Here is a 19887-nt window from a genome sequence, read left to right as displayed (position 1 = left end):
TTCAATTTGGTTGAAGTCAATATTATGAGGAAATGTACAATTCTATTAATTTCAATTGAATGTTTATGTTTGGTTGTACTGCGTTTTGTGCATTTTAATTAGTACACAGTAGTTACTTATTACTTCGTTTCGAATTTAATAAATCATTTATTTATGACGTATTTTTAAGATGTTATTGATAGTAAGAATAGTTTTTGAAAATACTGTATTTTCGCCGCATATTGAGATTTACTATTTTTATAAGATTTCGTCCTATTTCTGTACATAATAATATATGTTTGAGTAACACTAAAATTTTCTTAAAAAGTTCCGATAATTACGTGAAACTTAGATCCTAATCCTATTCGTACCTCTAACCCCCGGTTTCTGAGAACATTTAGTGGTAGTTTATCTATTCAATGGTGTTTTTTATATGAGTTTTAACGCTATTCAATAGATAAACTACCGCTAAATGTACCTCAGAAACCGGGGATAAATAATTTCTAAAATCCCAACGGAAAATCCTGGCTGAAAGCAATAAAAACATTCCAGCGTAATAAATTACCGAATTACCCGTGATTCTGACCGTGGCGTACGATTGTTAGAATAGCCATCAATTTGTTATAAATCAGCTGTGATTGACTGCACCGTTTGATTGAATTTGAATGTGCAGCGAATAGCGGAGAAGTTAGCTGATTACCGCTTTCGTATATTTTAATGTAGTAGGATGGAATGCCTTTATTTGGATGATGGATAGAAGTTATATAACAGCGAATATGGTGTAATGCCAGTCACAGCCCTGGAGGTTGTGGGATTGATTCAAACAGAGTAAAATACTTATGTGATACTACAAATATCTGAATGGGGTCTGGTATGCTGTACATTGTTTTCTCCCTCTTGGATTATAGTGATTATTAAGTAACGTCAAAGCAGCAATGTACTAAATAGTGACCATCAATTTAACTAATACTAGTTGTCAACTGAGATACGTGACGTAATAAACGTTATGCCACAAAAAACATTCTGTAAAACCTCAAGTCTCGCAGCTCAGTAAAAAGTGGTGAGATCTATATAATACCAAGTCGATTAATCTATTTCGTCTCTACTTAAAGGACCTTCTGTCTTAAGTTATTACATAAGTTATTATCATGCCAATATTAAAAATATTTTACGTTTAAAACAAATAGACCGACCTGGCCATCGCATGATTTGTATGTATTACACTACACAGCACGACGAGAAGTTAATGCTCCTGAAATTTTAATGGCGAATTTGTGTTTTCATGCGATGACCAAGTCGATCTTTTTGTTTAAACGTAAAATATTTTTAATATTGGCATGATAATAACTTATGTAATAACTTAAGACAGAAGGTCCTTTAAGTAGAGACGAAATAGATTAATCGACTTGGTATTATATAGATCTCACCACTTTTTACTGAGCTGCGAGACTTGAGGTTTTACAGAATGTTTTTTGTGGCATCTCACTTCTTTTTGTAGAACGAACATAAGTCCAATTTGTATGGAAAGACGTTTTTTCTTATAATTCAACATATTTTCCTATGGGAATGTTTTTCAGTTTCATGGGCTAAGCACCTTTACCCACCTTATATCCCCTCCCGTTATGCCTCATATAGTATGTACCTATCTACACCTATTATTTATTATTTTCTACAGTAATAATGATTCTTAACTGCAAATGTAATCTTGTAATCTTATACATTTATATGGGATTACAAAGTTAATGTTGCAGTTAGTGTATTTAGAAAACTGGACCGAAATTAGAAAATATTGAATTTTTCCCATGATTAAGACACTTAACCCTATTTGTATTCTAAATTTTAAGCTTCTAAGTCTGCTAGAAGTACCTTATACTTTTGATGATCGGTGAGTCAGTGAGTCAGTGAATCAGTGAGTGACAAAATTCGAAATTTTAACAAGTTGTCATTTTTAAACTACTGGTTCAAATTGACTGAAATTTTAAATATACCGTGTTTATACAATGAATAATTAGTAGCTGAAAATTCAGGCTTCTTGTTTTATCCACAACGACATTATAGGGGGGTCGAAAATAGCCCGAATTGCTTCGAGAAAAGGATGGTACGGCCGTGCCGCTTTTTTTTGCTCGACTTGCGGGGGCACTTCCGTGCCCCCAGATAGTTGGTTATGTGGATAAAGAAGATAATAATTCTAATTAATTTATTTGCAAAAATCAACTTCCTAATTATATTATTAAGTTTAAGGCTATATACGGAAATAGGCAAACTAAGCTCGTATAGGCATGAACATACAATATCCGTATGTAAATTACGGTGATTAATTTTAGCACAGACCTATTATGTAGATTCGATTAGTTGGTACCTTACCAAATTACCCGTAACATTTCATCTATAGATTTAGATTAAATAATATAGCTACTGTTATTAACACTATGTACAGGTAGTTACACTTATCTTTGAATTTATCCTACCTATTTGAAGCCAGAAATGTATGCTCTAAATAACTTTTATATTAGACGTAAATATTAAAACTGAATATTTGTTCGTGATGAAAACTACGGGCATGCTAAATCACTAACTCTAGTAAGTTACTCCAAGCGAATACAGAGAAACCATAACTACATTCCCACTGACCATTTCTCCAACTGCTTAAACCAATCTGCCTCACCGTCGGCGTGGTCCAAATCGAATAATCCTCAAATCCAGTAAAAGCAAAGTTAGAAGAACAATAAAATAATGTTCGGTCAGCCGGGACAATCCGCCCAGTGTACTTGCCACAACAACTTGTTAACTTGTGGACTAGTTGTGACTTGTTCCGCGTCTCGGTGCTTCACCATTGTTACTGAAAATAGAATTCACTGCACTTAGTTATCTCTTCGGTTGGTCCAGCATTTAATTAAGAGTTCTGACTTGCGACTGTTGCGTCTGTGTTGTACTTAGTCTTTTTCGAAAAATAGACGATTACTTACTGATTTTGTTGTTCGAGCATATTGCGTGACATGTAGGTACTTAATTATGCTAACTTTATACTTTATCTCAGACTATCTTTGATCAGATAAAAACACTGAAATTAGCCAAATATTTGATTGACGGATAGAACAATATAGTCTTCTCTTTATACTTACCGGAAATTTGGAAGTAATCAAATTGCAGATAATATTAAAAATAGATTTGCTAACTACGTATATTATCTCGCATCATGAAACAAAAAGTACGTACCTAAGTAACATGAATTTTCCGACCTTCAATCATCAGCCTTCTAGAATATAGAGCTATAATGAGCCTGAATAATAACACGATGTTCCAAAATATGATTTATAAGTCACTAAGACATTTTTTCATCGTATTAACAAGCCATCTTTCAAAGGCAACGTTGGATAAACTAATTACGGCGGACAAGCGTTACGCTGTCGATAAAACTAACAATATTAGCATAACATTAATTAAAATATTAACATAATGTGCTTTTTATAACGATAATAAAGGCAAAAAACCATCCGCAGACTGCCCGTGGGTTACACGTTGAAATATGAGCAGAGGAAAATTAACTAAGTTGTGTTATAAAATTTATTTTTACGGTAGTTTGAAACTTCACGGATTTATGAAAAAGTATACGAAGCATCGATAGCTTTTTTATCTGTTTTATTTATACAGCTTTTACGAAGCCACGTTTAAATTTAATAAAATATAGCGATGGTAGGACTATTTTTCGATTATAAAAATTGCATTTATTGAAATTCTTAAACTTACACCGCTAGTGACTTTTTTACTCCCATTTGGTTTGAAAGAAATAAAAATTAAATATTATAGAAGTGGTAATACGAAACGATATCTATAATAAAATCTAAAAATTAAATTCGAAATATACATAATATATGTATCTTGGACTTCTATATAATTAATCATATTTCTTCTATATCTAAATATAGTCTGTCTGTTTTTGTATCCTTGACTTATGAAGTCTTGAGCGTAATTACGCAAGTTTGTTGTTAATGCGAAATTAACTATTTGGAACGTAATATATTTAATATGAACGGTATCTTGTTGAAGGTAAAGTTTACTTTTATTTTGCCATATATTTTATTCGGCAATTTCTATTAGATTGATAGCTTTGAGTATTTACAATTAATAAGCTCGCAATTTCTAATTACCCCGTGACTTTTAAAAGGATTTCTTGTCAGGTGTCTTTCACATGATCAGCATCCATTAGCATTTCGTATGTGGTCAAAATACGTTTTGTCCGCTGAACTACTATTAGTTCTTTTCACACATTAATGTTCGTAAAAAAACTCAACTTAAAAGTCTAACGCCTAAAGTAATAGTAAAAGATCTTGTCACGATGACGAAAACCCGGGAAAGGCGGGACTATCTCCCACGTCTAACTAAGACAAATGATTAGGATATTATCAAAACTACCAATACAGATAACTTGACACTTATTTCAAGGAACTAAAGTTTAGTTTCGCGTAACACAGTAGCATTGCTATAGTTGTAACGTAATTTGGTAGCGTACTATCAGTAAGTGAGATGAATCCAATAAAACAAAGTAGAACCTTAAAAGTAATTTTATTCTAATTGTCTTACAAAATAGATAATACTTTTAGAGGCTTAAAATTAAAACTTCGGTATAGGCACATTGATCAGTTCTTCGTACGGTACTGCGAGGAAGAACACCTCAATAGTTCTTAAAGCTAAGTCTACTGCGTAATCTACGATTGGTTTTCCGAATTCTTCTGCTACTGTTTTCCAATTTTCGTTTAGGAATTGCAGTACGGCGTCACCTGAAAATTTAAAAAGAGTTTTGTTTAAGTAAAGATTTTTTTAATCGATAGCTCTTTATTTTATTTTTATTCCAAAAAACTAAGTAACTAATTACAAACAAATAAAAATGTCTACGCCTAATTCTCTATTTTTAGTGCGTGATGAAAGTTTTTGAAAACTGTAATAGCGATTCGAGTAAAATCAACTATTTTTTTATCTATTTAATCAGTGTAGGTACAAGTAGGTCGTTGTTTTTTATTACACGTTGTCGCATCAACGGATACGCAACCACCTTGATCGGAAGAGGATTTCCTTGCGGATATAAGGAATGACAATTAAACGTTAATACTGCTTGTGCTGAACACACGATTAGAAAGAAAATTAAGGTACTAATTATGTATTGATTGCAGTATGTATGAATCATAGTTTCTTAGATCATAGGGAAACCGCAGACTAGGCGACTTTTAGCGTCGACGATCGGTAACTGAGTCGATTTTTTGGAGACGAAATAACGTATTGGTGTATAATGTTACGAACTCCAGGTTTTTCGATGCACTCAAGTACATCATTCGCTGAGTCAAAATAAAATGATGTTTGGTTTTGTGCATAATTCGACCACTTCCATATTTTAAAACAAAACAGGAATACCTACATCTAGTAGTTAAGAATAAAATTACGATTTGGGAATATTTAACGAAAATAAACAATACTTACTAAGTTGCTTGCTCTCCTTGAAGAGATTCTGAAGCTCAAAGGAGACACGGTCTCCGTAGTCAAAAGTGTACTTGTAATTTTTTATCGCAAAATGATTGACGCCTTCTTTGTCTTTTATGTATTTCGTGTTTATGTCGACCTTCATTCTGAGATTGGCTGTAACAAAAAGTTGTATTTTAGTACATTATTTTGAGGGTAAAATAAAGTTTTGGGTTGTAAGATTGTAAAGACTTGTTTGTCAAAACAAGTATACCTTAGGCTTTGTTATGATGGAAAGGCAATAAAATAAAAAATATATTTTAAGTTTTCAACTACACAATAAAACGCCTACTCTTTCTAACTTGATATGTTTTTCAAGGAACGTTATGAGATTTAAAAAAAATACATATTTTTACAATAATCTTTGATCTTTAAATTACCTCATGCTGTTCCAAAACTTGCATATTTAACATAGCCCTTATTTTATGAGTAAAATATTTATGAGTTCCTTATTTTTTTACCAAATGTTATTGAACAAACAAACTGAGTTTTTATATGTTTTTTTATACATGACAGACATTACGAAACCACATGATATAATGTGACATTAAAATGTATGATGGCATCTAATTAGTTAAGTCATTATCAAGAGCAGTACCGGAACCATAATAAAAACATCACTTTTTATTGTATCACGATTATTTATACAAAAGTTTTGTTACCTATGTTTTTAATTCTAGAGTCTTCTCCCTTCATAAAATGCATATGAATTTTAATGACTCGTCAAGGGATCTTAACAAAATTACCAGAATTAGGTTTAAATCCGCTTAAATATTTGTTGAAAGGGATGTCTTTATCATGTCTAAAACATTTTAAACCTCAAATCTCTTTCAGAGTAATGAAATGCGTACCGTAAATGCAAAGCTGTGAAACTTAAAATCAAGATAAAGGGAGTAACTGAAGACATTGTAAACTGTTGAATTATTAATGGCAATGTTACTTACTTAGCTTTATTTTGGCGTCGCCGGCTCCGTCGATGGGGAACAGGAGGATTCTGCCTTTAGCATCGTAAGTACCTTTGATTGTCAGGTTACAGTGGAACGCTAGGATGAACTTGCGCTTCTCTAGGACCGAGCTGAAAAAAGAAGAAAAGTTTGAGTAAAAATGTGATTCAAAAGATGATATTGCATTGGCACAAGTTTGAATTGGTTCAGCGTCGTAAGTGTTGACTTGCATTATCAATAAGTTGTAAATTAAATTTAGTTTTGATCGTATTTATAAGCATATTTACAAGACGTTAATCATCCAGGTTTAAAGAAAGACTGTTTCAACGTTTTTGGAGGATATCTTCTTTAAAATTATTCAGCCTTTTTACAGTGTATGCCTTTTTGGGTGATGCATTATGGAAAAGATTGACAAGGTGATCATGATGATCATTGGCATTAAATACGCAGGTTTTTTTATTAACAACATCAATTGCTGTACATTTTTATTCCCGACTAAGTTTCCCAAACAAAGAAAAGTCTTGTCTATTTCTGAGCAAGTTAAACTCGTCTTACAGAAGTGCGTAATATAAAAATAATGATGATGTTAGGCGCCACTTCGGTCCCGGGACCGCGTAAATTATTCAAACAAACTTTCGACCTAATAATTGAAGTTTGTTTGCAAAGTTTGAATTCTTTACTCGTAATTACGACTTTAGGAGATGAACTTTTAAAAATAAAAGTTAATGCTACAGGTATTAAGACCGATGGCCGCTCGTTTATGTTTGATGAAAACGCGAATCTTTTGGTATATTTGAATTGTTTTGTGAGTTCTGTTGCACATATTTCTAACTCTGTAACTGAATTCATCTTGTTATTACATTTTCTATGTCGTTATGAATAAACTAGATTTTTAGTTAAAGATACTTCATGTGTCCTTGACCCTTTGAACTTTTTTTAATCAAATTCTTTATAAATCACGAGAAGTGATGATTATTTTCATATTTTACTATTCCATGTTGAACTAAACTAAAAGCGTGAGAAGTAATAAAAGGACAAACACATTTTTACCAAAAAGTTAAGTGATTAAATTAATTGTATATAAAAAATTGTGGTACCATGTCATAAATAATTTATGAAACAGTGCATAAAATTGCAAGAGGCCAAAAAAACGATTACGGTCGACGGGGCAGGAACAAAGAGTGTAGCTTTAATTTTTTATGTGTTTTTGAACGATCTTTTAATTTGTTTTGGCTTTCGTGTTATCGTTTTTAAGTTGTTTTCTTCGTATAATGTCCAAAGTTATCCTTATGGTACACGGGCCAGTCTTATTAAAAATTCGGATTACCAGTTTTTCTGGGTGAGTATGGTAATTTTTGAAAATATACTGGCAAAGACTTTGATTAGAGATTGAGAGAGTCGCATTTCTTTAATAATAATTACATAAAAATTAAAACTAGAACGGTCTAGATCAATGATTGAGATCTATATCATTCCAACAAACCTTGTTTTGTGATGTTACTACGAGTATTATAAATTTTGCATTATTCCACACCAACTATTTGCAGCTCTTTTTGAGGATTTTTTTTTAACGAGCACAGATTGCCTTGACTCGCAAACTGCCCAATTTTTGATTTAAAATTACTGATTTTATTCTTCAACTAAGATTTAAGGTGGTTAGAAATGTTTTAGAATATGAGTTCATCTTACAAAATTTTGTTAAATTCTAAGTACCATCTTAACGCATAGTTTTTAATCTGATAGAACCATTAGGGTTTCAAAATCGATTACTGGCTCCATGCCAGTTATTGACACCATTGTCGCCTCATTTAAATAAGAATTGGGATTCTTTCCAAGTTAAAGTAATTAGTCGTACATTAAGCGACACTAGATCTCTTGAAAAATGACATTAAGTAGACAAAATAAAATTCTGGACATCCAATGTAGGTTACACTAGTGGAAATACTCTTTTTTGTTATATGGTTAAAACTGATGCGTTAAGTTCCGTGTCAGACTACACAATTTCAGTATAGTACGAAAGATATACCAATTATTACCAAACAAGCTTTTTGTGCAAATTAAATCGTGTGCATTTTTTACTGACGGCTGTTAACTGCGGTGATCTCCATTGTATCATACAAAGAGATACAATGTATTCATAATTCTTATTATTCGACTTCCTGAATACGGCAAATATACACGAAAAACATCAATAAATTTTGAACACAACCGCCCTTCGGCATTTTCCTCACAAATGCCGGACAAACAAATAAAAATTGATTTGTTGTACTGCAATACACATTTTGTTGACTAATGAGTTACAGTATCTTTGATAATACGGATATCGTATTCATAGGCAGAGTTTGATGACAAAATATTGTTCTGTGGATTTATTGTTATAACAATAAACGCACACAGAGTTAGCAGATACTTGATTGATTGCAGATTGCAGAGTTCTCTACAAATTGGTCAGATCAAAAACAATTTCAGGATATATATTCCTTTTGTAACAACAGAAGCAAAAGTTATTCCATGTATTTATACTATTATATTGATTACCGTTGTGATAAATTGATAGTATAAATTTTTGTCTAATCCACACCCAAAACTACACATGTTTAAATTATTAGCCCACTCAAAAAATCGCTCGGCTATAATGCTATTCTACGTGACGAAAGTGCAATAATTACGAAACGATGCACGTAAAGTGATTGATATTATGCACGGCTCTTGACCTCGGGTTGTAACTGGTCATTATATAATCTACGACCTTGAAATTATACCGTTATAACGTGTTTTAACCAAAAAGAGTTACTGTAGAGTTTTTGTTACACTTATTGGTTTATTTTTTTGCACTTTGGTAGTTTAACTTTGTTGCCTTGCATTTTTTGTTTTAAGTTATTTAGTTTTTTTACTAATGAAAATAAAAGCATACATATTTTTTACTCGTGTTGAGATTAAATTTTGTCAGGGGGTTTTTTTTTACAATGATTTGATTGATGATTCTTAATCAGGTGTGATGTAAGCCATAAAATGATAAAAATCACAATCAACTGGTGAGACCGCTTTCTATCACTTGGTGAAAACACATTTTAAAAATGATCAATTTAGGTTTCCCTTTATTTTTCCCTTTATTGAACAGGATAGAAATTATCAAGAATATTGAAGTAGTTTAGTATTTCTAATGTTCCCGGAAACAAAGTAAACAATGTTAGGTAGGTATCAAGTTTTTCCGTCACGATATCAATTCTCACGGATTACGCATATAGTAGTTTTTGTGAGGAATAACTTGAAGTGGATTAAGGTCATCTTTAATTGTTTCTAATAGGATCAATTCTATTATTGACTTCCAAAGAATACACATGACGTATTACGAAATAATCTTAATATGTCTAAACGATTAAGCATATTTGTCCAAAAACTGTTATGTATAATAACATAGTTTATGATGATGAAAAAGATTATCGCAAAAGATTTTATAGTTTGGGTTTAAATGTTTCGCTTATTCCTATAAGCTAAAAAATTGTCTCCATAAAATTTGGAGTACAGAGATAGCATGAATCGCTTTAAAATGTAGTCATGCCTCAATCAGGATTGATCAAGGACTTTCAAAATAGATAACTCTAACTGTACTGCAAATTGTATACAAAACTACAATTTCTATTACATTATACAACATTCAGAGCGTCTCAACATTATAATAACATTTTACTCAAGACACTAGTTAGACGTGAATCCCATAATATTACCTTACAAATTCAATAATATTAATATTCTCACGTGATTGATGGATCACTTAATTGTTTTTATTAGATCACATAACGAGATGATAATGGCTATGAGAACTTTTCTTTTACAAATATCTTGATGTAATTGTAATTACATTTTAATTACTTTAGTACTTTGTATGAGTAATAATAGTATTTATGATACGGGCTAAATAAAGCAGTAAAATGTTGTGGGATATTTATAACATTTTAACACGAGTTGGTGTTTAAAATTTAATATGAAATAGGTATTTTGGATGTGATATAAAAGTTCCCCAACCCGCACATAGGCAGCGTGGTCGATTCAAGGCCTAACCCCTCCTTCATTACGGCAGGAGACCCTTGCCCAGCAGAAGAACATTAATAGTAGGTTAAATTTATTTATTTATTTACAAAAACGTTGAGTAACTAGTGAAAAGTACTAATACCCAAGATAGGTGGTCTTATTTACCATCCCAAAGGGTTATGTTTAAAGAAATGTATTGCTCGACGATACGTCGTATTGTGACGATTAGTTTTAAATATTTTGACCTGATTTTTTTACATTTATTATGTATATTACCTTTGTTGCTGATGGCATCGTTAACTTTGAGATAATCACATCGCAATTTGTTTTAGTTTTTTCTTCAAATAAAAGGTAAACCAACTACAATAACGAAGTCACTTAAAAACAGCAAAAAACGTGTCAAAAGGATCTTAACAGGTTTAAATGATTTCCTTGAATAAAAAAGGTAGGTAATGTTAATTTAAAACGTGGATACCTTATTCTTCTAATTAATAATGTAAACACGAGATAGCCTTGACTTTAACCTTAAAACACTGACTTGTTAACATTGTAACATAACTGTCGACGTAATCTCAGTTTTTTTAACTTGTTTACTTAACTTGTTAGACATTAATGTTGGTAGGTTTATTACTTTAAGGTTAATACAGCTGCAGTGATTACAAGGGTTTGGATTCAATTTCGTTCTTATTAAAAGTAATTTTAATGTTTGTAAACCATTCAAATTGCAATTTTCATCGAACATGAATTAATCGTAAGCGGTTAAAGTATTTATTTTGAAATAACAGAACCTAGATTTTAATAATTTCTTGAGAGCAATATTAAATATAATTTATAATCTCTCAATCTTCCAATCGGACGAAACTACATACAAAGATAGTACTATGTTTTATTTGCCTGCTACAATCCGCGGTACTTTTACACATAAATGTAGCTCAGATAATCTCGATGTCAACATCTTAGATGTCAAGATAAGAAAGAAACGACCTTTAAAATAGCGATTCTGAACTAGCAACAATGTAATAGTAATTAGGAGTACTTACATGACGTCATCGACGATGCATTTCCTGAAGCCGGCCACTTTTCCTTCATAGAACGTGAATGTTAAACCGCTCAGTGGTATGGACAGTTCTTTGATGACGAAAGGATCGAGGACCGGTACTCCGAGTTCAGGGATGCCTTTGACGAACTCCGGGATAGCGAGTTGTGTGGACCTTATGAGACATTCTTTGGATGTGTCGTTGCAAGGGACGATGTAGTCCGCTGTAATTAGAAAGAAAAATCTTCAATCGTTTTTGTTGTAATGCGAGTTAATCTTTGCTTATATCACAAATGCGAGAGTTTCGATATTTGATACATAATCAGTATAATCACGCCTAAGCTGTAAAACGGATTTTGATGAGTATATTGTTTTAGAGGTTTTAACATGAATTATTTCAAAAGATATTTACGGGTGAAGTAACTATTTAATGTCAAGTTGTTTTATAAAATAAATTGTATTTTTGATTTCTTGAAAGTTTTAAATACGAATATCAAGAAAAAATTTCATAATATTTCATAACAAATAATATTTTTCGGTATTTTAATATTAATATATGAAAATACTTGTTTTACAATTAGATAGAGCCTAAAAGAAAGGACATTCAGTATAAGAATGTTGCAATATTTTTGCATTTCTAAGCACGTTGTTCAACTGTTTCAAGGAGATCATTGTTCGTAGCCTCTGGCTTTAGTTCAACAATTAATTCTTTATTTTATACGTGAATTTATGTTTTGTTCTATAATTGTTTACTTATTTTTTAAATACATTAGTATTTTGGGGTCAATGTCATCAATGACTTAACAGAAATTTTAATAATGAGCTGGCTGACTCTACATAAACACACTTTCAAGCCGAACTCATATTGTAATATTTGTTATCTATACTAGTATTATAAAGCTAAAGAGTTTGTTTGTTTGTTTGAACACGCTAATCTCAGGAACTACTGGTCCGATTTGATGAAGTCTTTCAGTGTTAGATAATCCATTTATTGAGAAATATTCTATAATAATCTGTATCTGACTGTATGAGCCATTGAAACAATCCATCCCAAAGATGGAGTTTCAACAAATATATGAAAAATCTATACCCAAAATATACTTATTTCTATTTAATAATTTTCATATTTTTGCACTTGTAAGATAATTTACTGCACACATTTGTCTTTATAAATCCGGTTGTCAAAAGATCTAGGCAGGTTTTTTACGAGTGTCTGCATTTTAAATGAATATGAATAAACAAATATGTATTAAAATTCTTAAATGGAATTGTACGCATATTATAGCCTAAATATCGAAGGAGAGCTACATGCACTTACGAAACCAACCTTGTATCCTTTGAGAATCGTGGTCGCATAAATGCCAATTTACTCGAAATTATTTAAACTTATGTGGGAGCAAATCTAGATAAATAACTACAAAGTTTGCAATTCCTTAGTTGGTTATTAAAAGCCATAAACTAGTAGCAATTAGTAATATTACGTGTAATTTGAAGTAATAATTAGGTTACATATAATTAATGTTTACTAGCATTATAAAAATGTTTTATTCTATTCTACAAGTTATAGTAAAGGAACATTGATAAAATTGTATGCAAATGTTGTTGTACCCATGCATTTCGATCGTCAATCAAAAATGTCCATTAAAATCATTTCAAAAAAACGTTGTAGTTGTTCAAAAATTCTATAAAATTCAAAGACCAACGATTAGTTTCCCATTCGATCACGTTTCCAACGTTATATAATAACAACAAAGTAAAAAAACTTAGATCAAAACAAAATATTTTCGTGTCGTTATTTTATTGACACTTTGGAGTGTTGTTTCATAACTTGAACTTGTTGACGGACTTTATTTATTATCAAAGTCAAGGTTCATTGGATTTGTTCGTTTATTTTTATTTCAAGTAATTTGAAATTTTTATATGAAGAAGTTCATTGGGAACATCTATTAAAGGCTTGTGACATAGATAAATGCAGGCTTAATAATAATTATTGAATGTAAAGTTGGATAATGAATAAGTGCGTTCCTCCTTGCTGCTTTAATTTTTTCTTACATGTATTCGTTTTTAAGCCAGATCTACTTTTGAAAAGTGTTGTCAGTATGTGGTATTATAACAATAATTCCAAAAAATAAAAAACCGACGGGTTGGTAATTGTTTTCATGATAAATGGTATGATTTTTCTTCAAGGAATGCTTACTTTGTATTGTTTAAATAAGTTCAAGCTTTCTTTTTTTGCCGGTATGATTATGCTTATCAGCGTATATTAACCTTGCTACAACTTATATTTAGATCAATCGAATACGACCTTATTCCCATTTACAAAACCAGATTCAACATAATAATTTACTAAAAATTAAAGAAAAAGATTTAAGTCATATCGGGAGTACTTAATGTTTACTGAAATATTGACGGAATTATATCATGTCACCGATGACGGAACTTTATAGAAAATACGGCAAACTTTCGTCAAGTAAATTAAGTTGTAGTAAGATTATAGGAGATAAAGTTTGAGGTAATAAATGGTATAAATGTATAAAGTATAAATCTTTAATAGTTTATATCTTTCAATGCTTAAAAATATACAGTAATTTTATATACTAAGATCAATGAGCGCACCTTTGCTGCCAAGATAGAGGTGAATCTCACAATAGATAAGGACTGATTTGAATTAGCTTTCTTATAAACACAAATCAGTATTAAATTAGAGATGTAAAATAAGGTACTTATTATTTGACACCTTACAGACAGAACTCATGATAATATTTCAATCTGTGGTTTTAAATAACATTTCACATTTAGCCGGCCGGCGTGGTTCAGCCGGTAATTCATCGCCGCATTGTCATTCTCGTCACGAAAAACGACTGATGAATTATAATTTTCTTTTTCTTTCAGATTTCAGTCAGATTTTGATGCAGTATTGAACGACATTTAGTGATTTTTTTTGCTATATTTCAAGAAATGATTAGGGTAACCTTTTTATGATTTAAAAGCATCGGTGTATGTCGGAAATAGTATTTTATCACAATAGATTTGAAGCAAAATGTAACAGCGAAAAGCCAAAGACGCAAATAATGAATTTCATTTAATCTGCTACAACTAAAAAAGGGGATTTTATTAATATCGTTTCATGACAGTTGCTTATGTTGTTTAAATACAAATATAAAAATCTAATATTTTTTTATACTTACGTGCCAATTTCGCAGATCCATTAGTACAGAAAAATAATATGAAACTTATCAATACACTAGAGACTGCCACTTGCAAATTCATTTTTGGGGGAACTATGTTTAACAATTAAAGGTGCTTCAACAACTGGATTGGCGTCGCTGTGTATAACTGCTATATATCGACTAAACGGAAAGATTATAAAGGCCTTCAACCGGCATTGTAAGCGGACGACCGGTCTCGGGACCAAACACATCGAATTATCGCAACAACTTCATACTGATTTGATTGATGCATGTTTTATGTCATACAAAAAAATATTAGTTGCTAGGCCTTAGTTTTTGCGAAGTATTAATAGGCTGTAATGTAAGATATGGCAATGAAGATGGCGATTTACTTTAATATTGCCTGAAAAATGGTAATTGATTCACGGTTTGTGATTCAGTTGTACAATTTTTGTTTGTGATAAATTGCGATGATTGCTATGATATTATGCACTTGTAAGGTTCAGCTGAAATACCTTGTTCTTTGTTTCTATTACTATTTTAATTGTCGATACGTTCTGAGTGTTTCTAATATTTTTTTGCGGATGTAAATTATTTCTTTTAATTTTATATTAAGTTAAATCATTCTAATAAGTTGTACAATGAATGTAGGATTTTCCCCGTTATTTAAATCCGTAATAAGGGGATATATATCAAATTACATTTTAATTTAGAAATCAATCATTCGAATTGAAAATTAAAAGGGAAAAATGATAAATTCAAAATGTATTTTAAAATTTATTCCCAAATTAATTTAATACATTTTTAATTAACATTCAATTGGTGAATCTTAATCTCATATTAATATATTTTAGTAGGCCAGGCAAATGTAAATAATTCTCATATTACGATGATTGATGCTAATTATGTATCAAAATAATATGCAAGGCCATTTAGGCTATTTTTAGACTTAGATAGTTTGAAATATGATTGACAAGCAAGGGAAGGAACACCTGACTACAAGTGAACCAAGTTTATAGATTATAGCTGACCCGCGCAACTTCGCTTGCGTCACATAAGAGAGAATGGGTCAAAATTTTCCCCGTTTTTGTAACATTTTTTATTGCTACTCTGCACCTATTGGTCTTAGCGTGATGATATATATAGGCCTATAGCCTTCCTCGATAAATGGGCTATCTATTACATAAATAATTTTTCAAATCGGACCAGTCGTTCCTGAGATTAGCGCGTTCAAACAAACAAACAAACAAACAATCAAACAAACAAACAAACTCTTCAGCTTTATAATATTAGTATAGATATCCCCGGTGATGTAGGGTTAATAAAATGCATGCAAATAATGAGAGCGGTGTGTCAGCATTTTTTTGTTGTAAGTTATAGAGATAAAATTTATATGGAACAAATATTTGTTAATTACAATAATGGTAGAGCATCGTGCATTGGTATTACAAAAAAGTATTACTCGCTAGGCAAGGTCAAGAAACCTGCCATATCTGGGGGTCCTGAAATCCTACAGATATAAATAAAACTCCGGTTAGCTTTCGGTAACATTTATTTTTGCCTTTTGAGTGGGATTGAGATAACATGTGTAGGCGTTGAGACATCGTTAGCGTTAGGGTTTCTTGCTTACTTTTTATTACTAAAATAAGGATGTAAACTGGTTGCGCCGAGAAGAGGCCGAAAGCTACGCTGACATTTTGCTTGATTCCCAAACTTTAGCATGCAACATTTACGATGCCTAAATCAATTTAATTCTGCAATTTCTCAATGAATTTAGCCTTAAAAATAAACCTGTTAATTAAGTAGAAATTTTAATAAAACATAAACTTCCGATTTACATGAATAAACAAACACATAAAGTCCTAATAAATGCAATTATTATAATTTTAGGATGGCAAAATCATTTGGGAAATATTGACCTTGTAGGGATTTCGACAGTGTGGAATACGTTGTTTAGAAATGAGAGATAACTAGCCCTTGCCACCGGCTCCACTTATCATAAGTGGGTCGATAGGCTGGCATTATGCGTTGACCTTAGCCCCTCTCGATTTAAGTCGCATTAACACTATTGTTATGGTGAATTGTTGCTTAGTAACAATACCACGAAATAAGAGGATGCATTTAACAATTTTCAGCTTTACGCACTGATTAACTTTCACATATGACATTTTGTATGAAGAATTTATCACATATTAGTTTAAGTTGTGACGATAGGACGTGAAAATTGTCATCTAAATAATCTTCAGTGCAAGAACTATTGTTTAGTTACAATTTACATCATTATGCATGTGAAGGTGCAATGGCTGCCTAAACAAATCGTTAACATGCTTAATATAAATATTGTTTTTGTCAAGTAGATAATGATTCATAAATATATCTTTAAAATCATAATACATAATTAATTTTAATGTCTTGAAGCGACTAATCACACTGTAAAGCATCTTATGCAAAAAACGAATTTTCCTTTGTAACAATCCTCTCAATTGAACCATTTTTTTATAACAAAAAGTTTATTATGCATGCAAAGCCGCGGGAAGTGGCTAGTCATTAAATCTGCCATATGTTTCGTATTGCTGTTCTAAAAAAAACTTAATTAGTACATTAAGCAATATGCTCACGGTCAAAGTAAAACAGACATGTAAAATTACATTTATTACATATGTATTTATATGTTAGTCAATTTACATACCTCTATAAGTGATTAAGATCAATTTGGGAAGATTTCTTGTTCTTTAATTCTTTTATATGCAGTTCGAGTAGTTTCTCGAAGTCTCTACTGTTATTAACAAAAACTTGTTTTAGTTATAAAATGTTTATCAATCCTGTAGGTTTCGTTTCATATATCATATTGTTATTTCGAGTATTGTATATAATGTATATATGAATAAAATCATAATAAACAAAGTAAAAGTCAGGTTAACCTGTAAACTTTAGTTTCTATATAGTGTTTTTAGAAGTTAATAACACGTATTTTATATTAATTAATACGTTGTTACAACGAATACGTTTAAAATGTTTTATAAAACATTTTAAATTAGTAATTAGTTGGCAGTTTTCATGACTATAGCTTAATTTCCTAAGTTGCTTCGTAATCATATTACTCTTAGTTTTTCTATAAACTTGAAATGTTCTGGAATTTTCTGCCAAGCTTAAAAGGCACGAAACAACGATTTAGTATTCAACCATTTTGATTCGCGATTCAGAAGATTGTTGTTTATTGAAATTCCTTTAATTTAATCTAAACCCCGTTACCTTTAGTTACGCCGATACGCGCATATCTCTTTAATCTTAGCGCTGTTTTATGTTGATTAAAATAAAGATTGGTTCTAGTCTAACAGCTCTTAGCATTCAATAAGAAATCTCCATGTTTCTCTAAGGTTTTTTTTTAATCTTTATTTAATAAGGAATTTTAAATCTATTAGTTTAAGTAGGTATTATTATTGTTAGGTTGGTAGGAAAAGGCTGAGGATGGGGACCATTTAAGGAGTTTGTACAGACGTTAAAAGAGTCAGTCCCACGGTAAATAATATCTACAGAGTAACAGTAATTTTCATAAAACTTTGACATATTATACGAATATGAAAGAAAACACATTTGGCGTCGCTACTAGCCAGATAAATGAAAATATTGTTCAACATTCCTACGTCAAAATAATTTAAATTAAATTTATTACATAACTCTTGCGTCTCTAAACTGTTTTGAGTCCAGTATAAAAGTGGAATTGGATATTATCTTCTGGCCATTTTGAGGATAAATTCAAAATGTTTTTGTGAGTCTCAAATCATGTTACCATGGTAATAAAAAGTTATCCGATTTTATTCAAACACAAGGTCGACGATCTTTTAGATGCTATTTTTACCTCGCCATATAATACTTATATTTGTAATTACTTCATAAAAATGAATTTTAAAATAAAATATACAGTCTGGACTTCTCGATCCGTGAACCGAAAATTTATTTTTTTATCTTTTTATGACCGCGAATCCATTTCCGTGGGTAAAATAAATTTTGATAATTTTCAGCATCATTATGATGTAACAGTTTTTTGTTATATCTCGAGATTTGTCCAGATTAATTGTAATGATTAGCTTATTAAATACAAAAACTAAATGTACGTCATGCTCAAAAACTTAAAACAGATGTAGTTTTAGAATTGCGTTTTGAAAATGAATTCTGCTTAGAGACAAATTGCGTGCAAGTTTTTTAATTGTATCGTAATAATAACAATAATTATATTGCTCAACTGAAGAACACCCTTTGCAACTATTTCATCATTAGCAATAACATGTGTAATAATACCTTCCATTCTATTGATAGAAGCCCTTATTATATCGAAGAATATTCGAACATGTATGGTACCAAGTAGCTCTAATGAGAAAAAGATTGCCTTGTTGCTACCTCATTGGAAAATATTTTCGCATCTATGAAAAGTATGGTTTAATTATTTGTTCAATATGTTACAAGGTTCAATATTCTTATATTATTATGTTACTGCTATTATTATAGATGTTAATCATTTTTGTTTTTGTCTTTTATGTTTTGTTGATACTGACATTTTGGTTTAGTCGAAGATGAACTTGAAATTCATTGTGCTTATTATTTAGCGGTCGGTTCAACCGGTGTTTTATCGTCATGCGAATCTCAGTAACTTTATGTTAGTATTACATGATTGTAAACGATACTTAGTTGTTTTTTACGTCTATCACGTCTTTAATACCTGATGGTAAAAGCAGAAGTGTAGTGCCATCTGCAATGTTAGTCCCATGTAATAGAACGTGTATTTGGCAGCAGTCATGGTCGTATTATTTTCTGCCGTCATCGACAATCAGTGCAGAACTATATAGACGTCTAAAATTAAAATAGTATGTCTACCATATTGGCTTTGAAGGGGCTCTTTTTTATAAACGACACGAAAAAGATAAAAATAGAATATCAGATACTTTTTGTGCAGGTCTTATTTATAGTCTGTCTAAATATTTTTTATTCAATCATAATAATATGATCTTCAATCAAACAGTCGATTAAGATAGAAGTTTCCGGTTTAGCTGTGGCTGTTAATTTTAGCACACTATGTTCCACGTGGAACAAAATCTGGCAGCTAAGATTTTTTGTATTAGCCTTGATTAATAATATGAGTATAAAAAAGTATAGAGGAAAAAAACAAAGAATTAAAACAAAGTAACACAAATATTATGTAATTACTAAACCAGTTGGT

The 19887-nt window shown here is 31.1% G+C and overlaps 1 protein-coding gene across 1 annotated transcript; it reads right to left on the bottom strand.

Annotated features, from left to right (window-relative positions):
- Positions 1 to 4526: 4526 nt before the first annotated feature.
- Positions 4527 to 14851, bottom strand: LOC142976213 (circadian clock-controlled protein daywake-like). The gene is made up of 5 exons (XM_076119490.1): positions 14691 to 14851; positions 11507 to 11726; positions 6435 to 6565; positions 5452 to 5607; positions 4527 to 4757 (listed from the first exon to the last, which is right to left on the bottom strand). The coding sequence occupies exons 1-5, from the start codon at positions 14770 to 14772 to the stop codon at positions 4591 to 4593; spliced, it is 756 nt and encodes a 251-aa protein (XP_075975605.1). The 5' UTR covers positions 14773 to 14851; the 3' UTR covers positions 4527 to 4590.
- Positions 14852 to 19887: the final 5036 nt, after the last annotated feature.

The sequence above is a fragment of the Anticarsia gemmatalis genome, chromosome 10 (assembly GCF_050436995.1).
Source record: "Anticarsia gemmatalis isolate Benzon Research Colony breed Stoneville strain chromosome 10, ilAntGemm2 primary, whole genome shotgun sequence".
In the NCBI taxonomy this organism is placed as follows: domain Eukaryota; kingdom Metazoa; phylum Arthropoda; class Insecta; order Lepidoptera; family Erebidae; genus Anticarsia; species Anticarsia gemmatalis.
This window is presented reverse-complemented; position numbering and strand designations above follow the sequence as displayed.

Bases quoted from the DNA above. Each gene is read 5' to 3' on its own strand.
- LOC142976213 (XM_076119490.1), bottom strand. From the start codon at position 14,772: ATGAATTTGCAAGTGGCAGTCTCTAGTGTATTGATAAGTTTCATATTA. The intron at 6,566-11,506 runs GTAAGTACTCCT...TTCTTTTTTCAG, and splicing joins TGCATCGTCGATGACGTCAT to CTCGGTCCTAGAGAAGCGCA. The intron at 5,608-6,434 runs GTAAGTAACATT...TTTTTGTTACAG, and splicing joins CGACGCCAAAATAAAGCTAA to CCAATCTCAGAATGAAGGTC.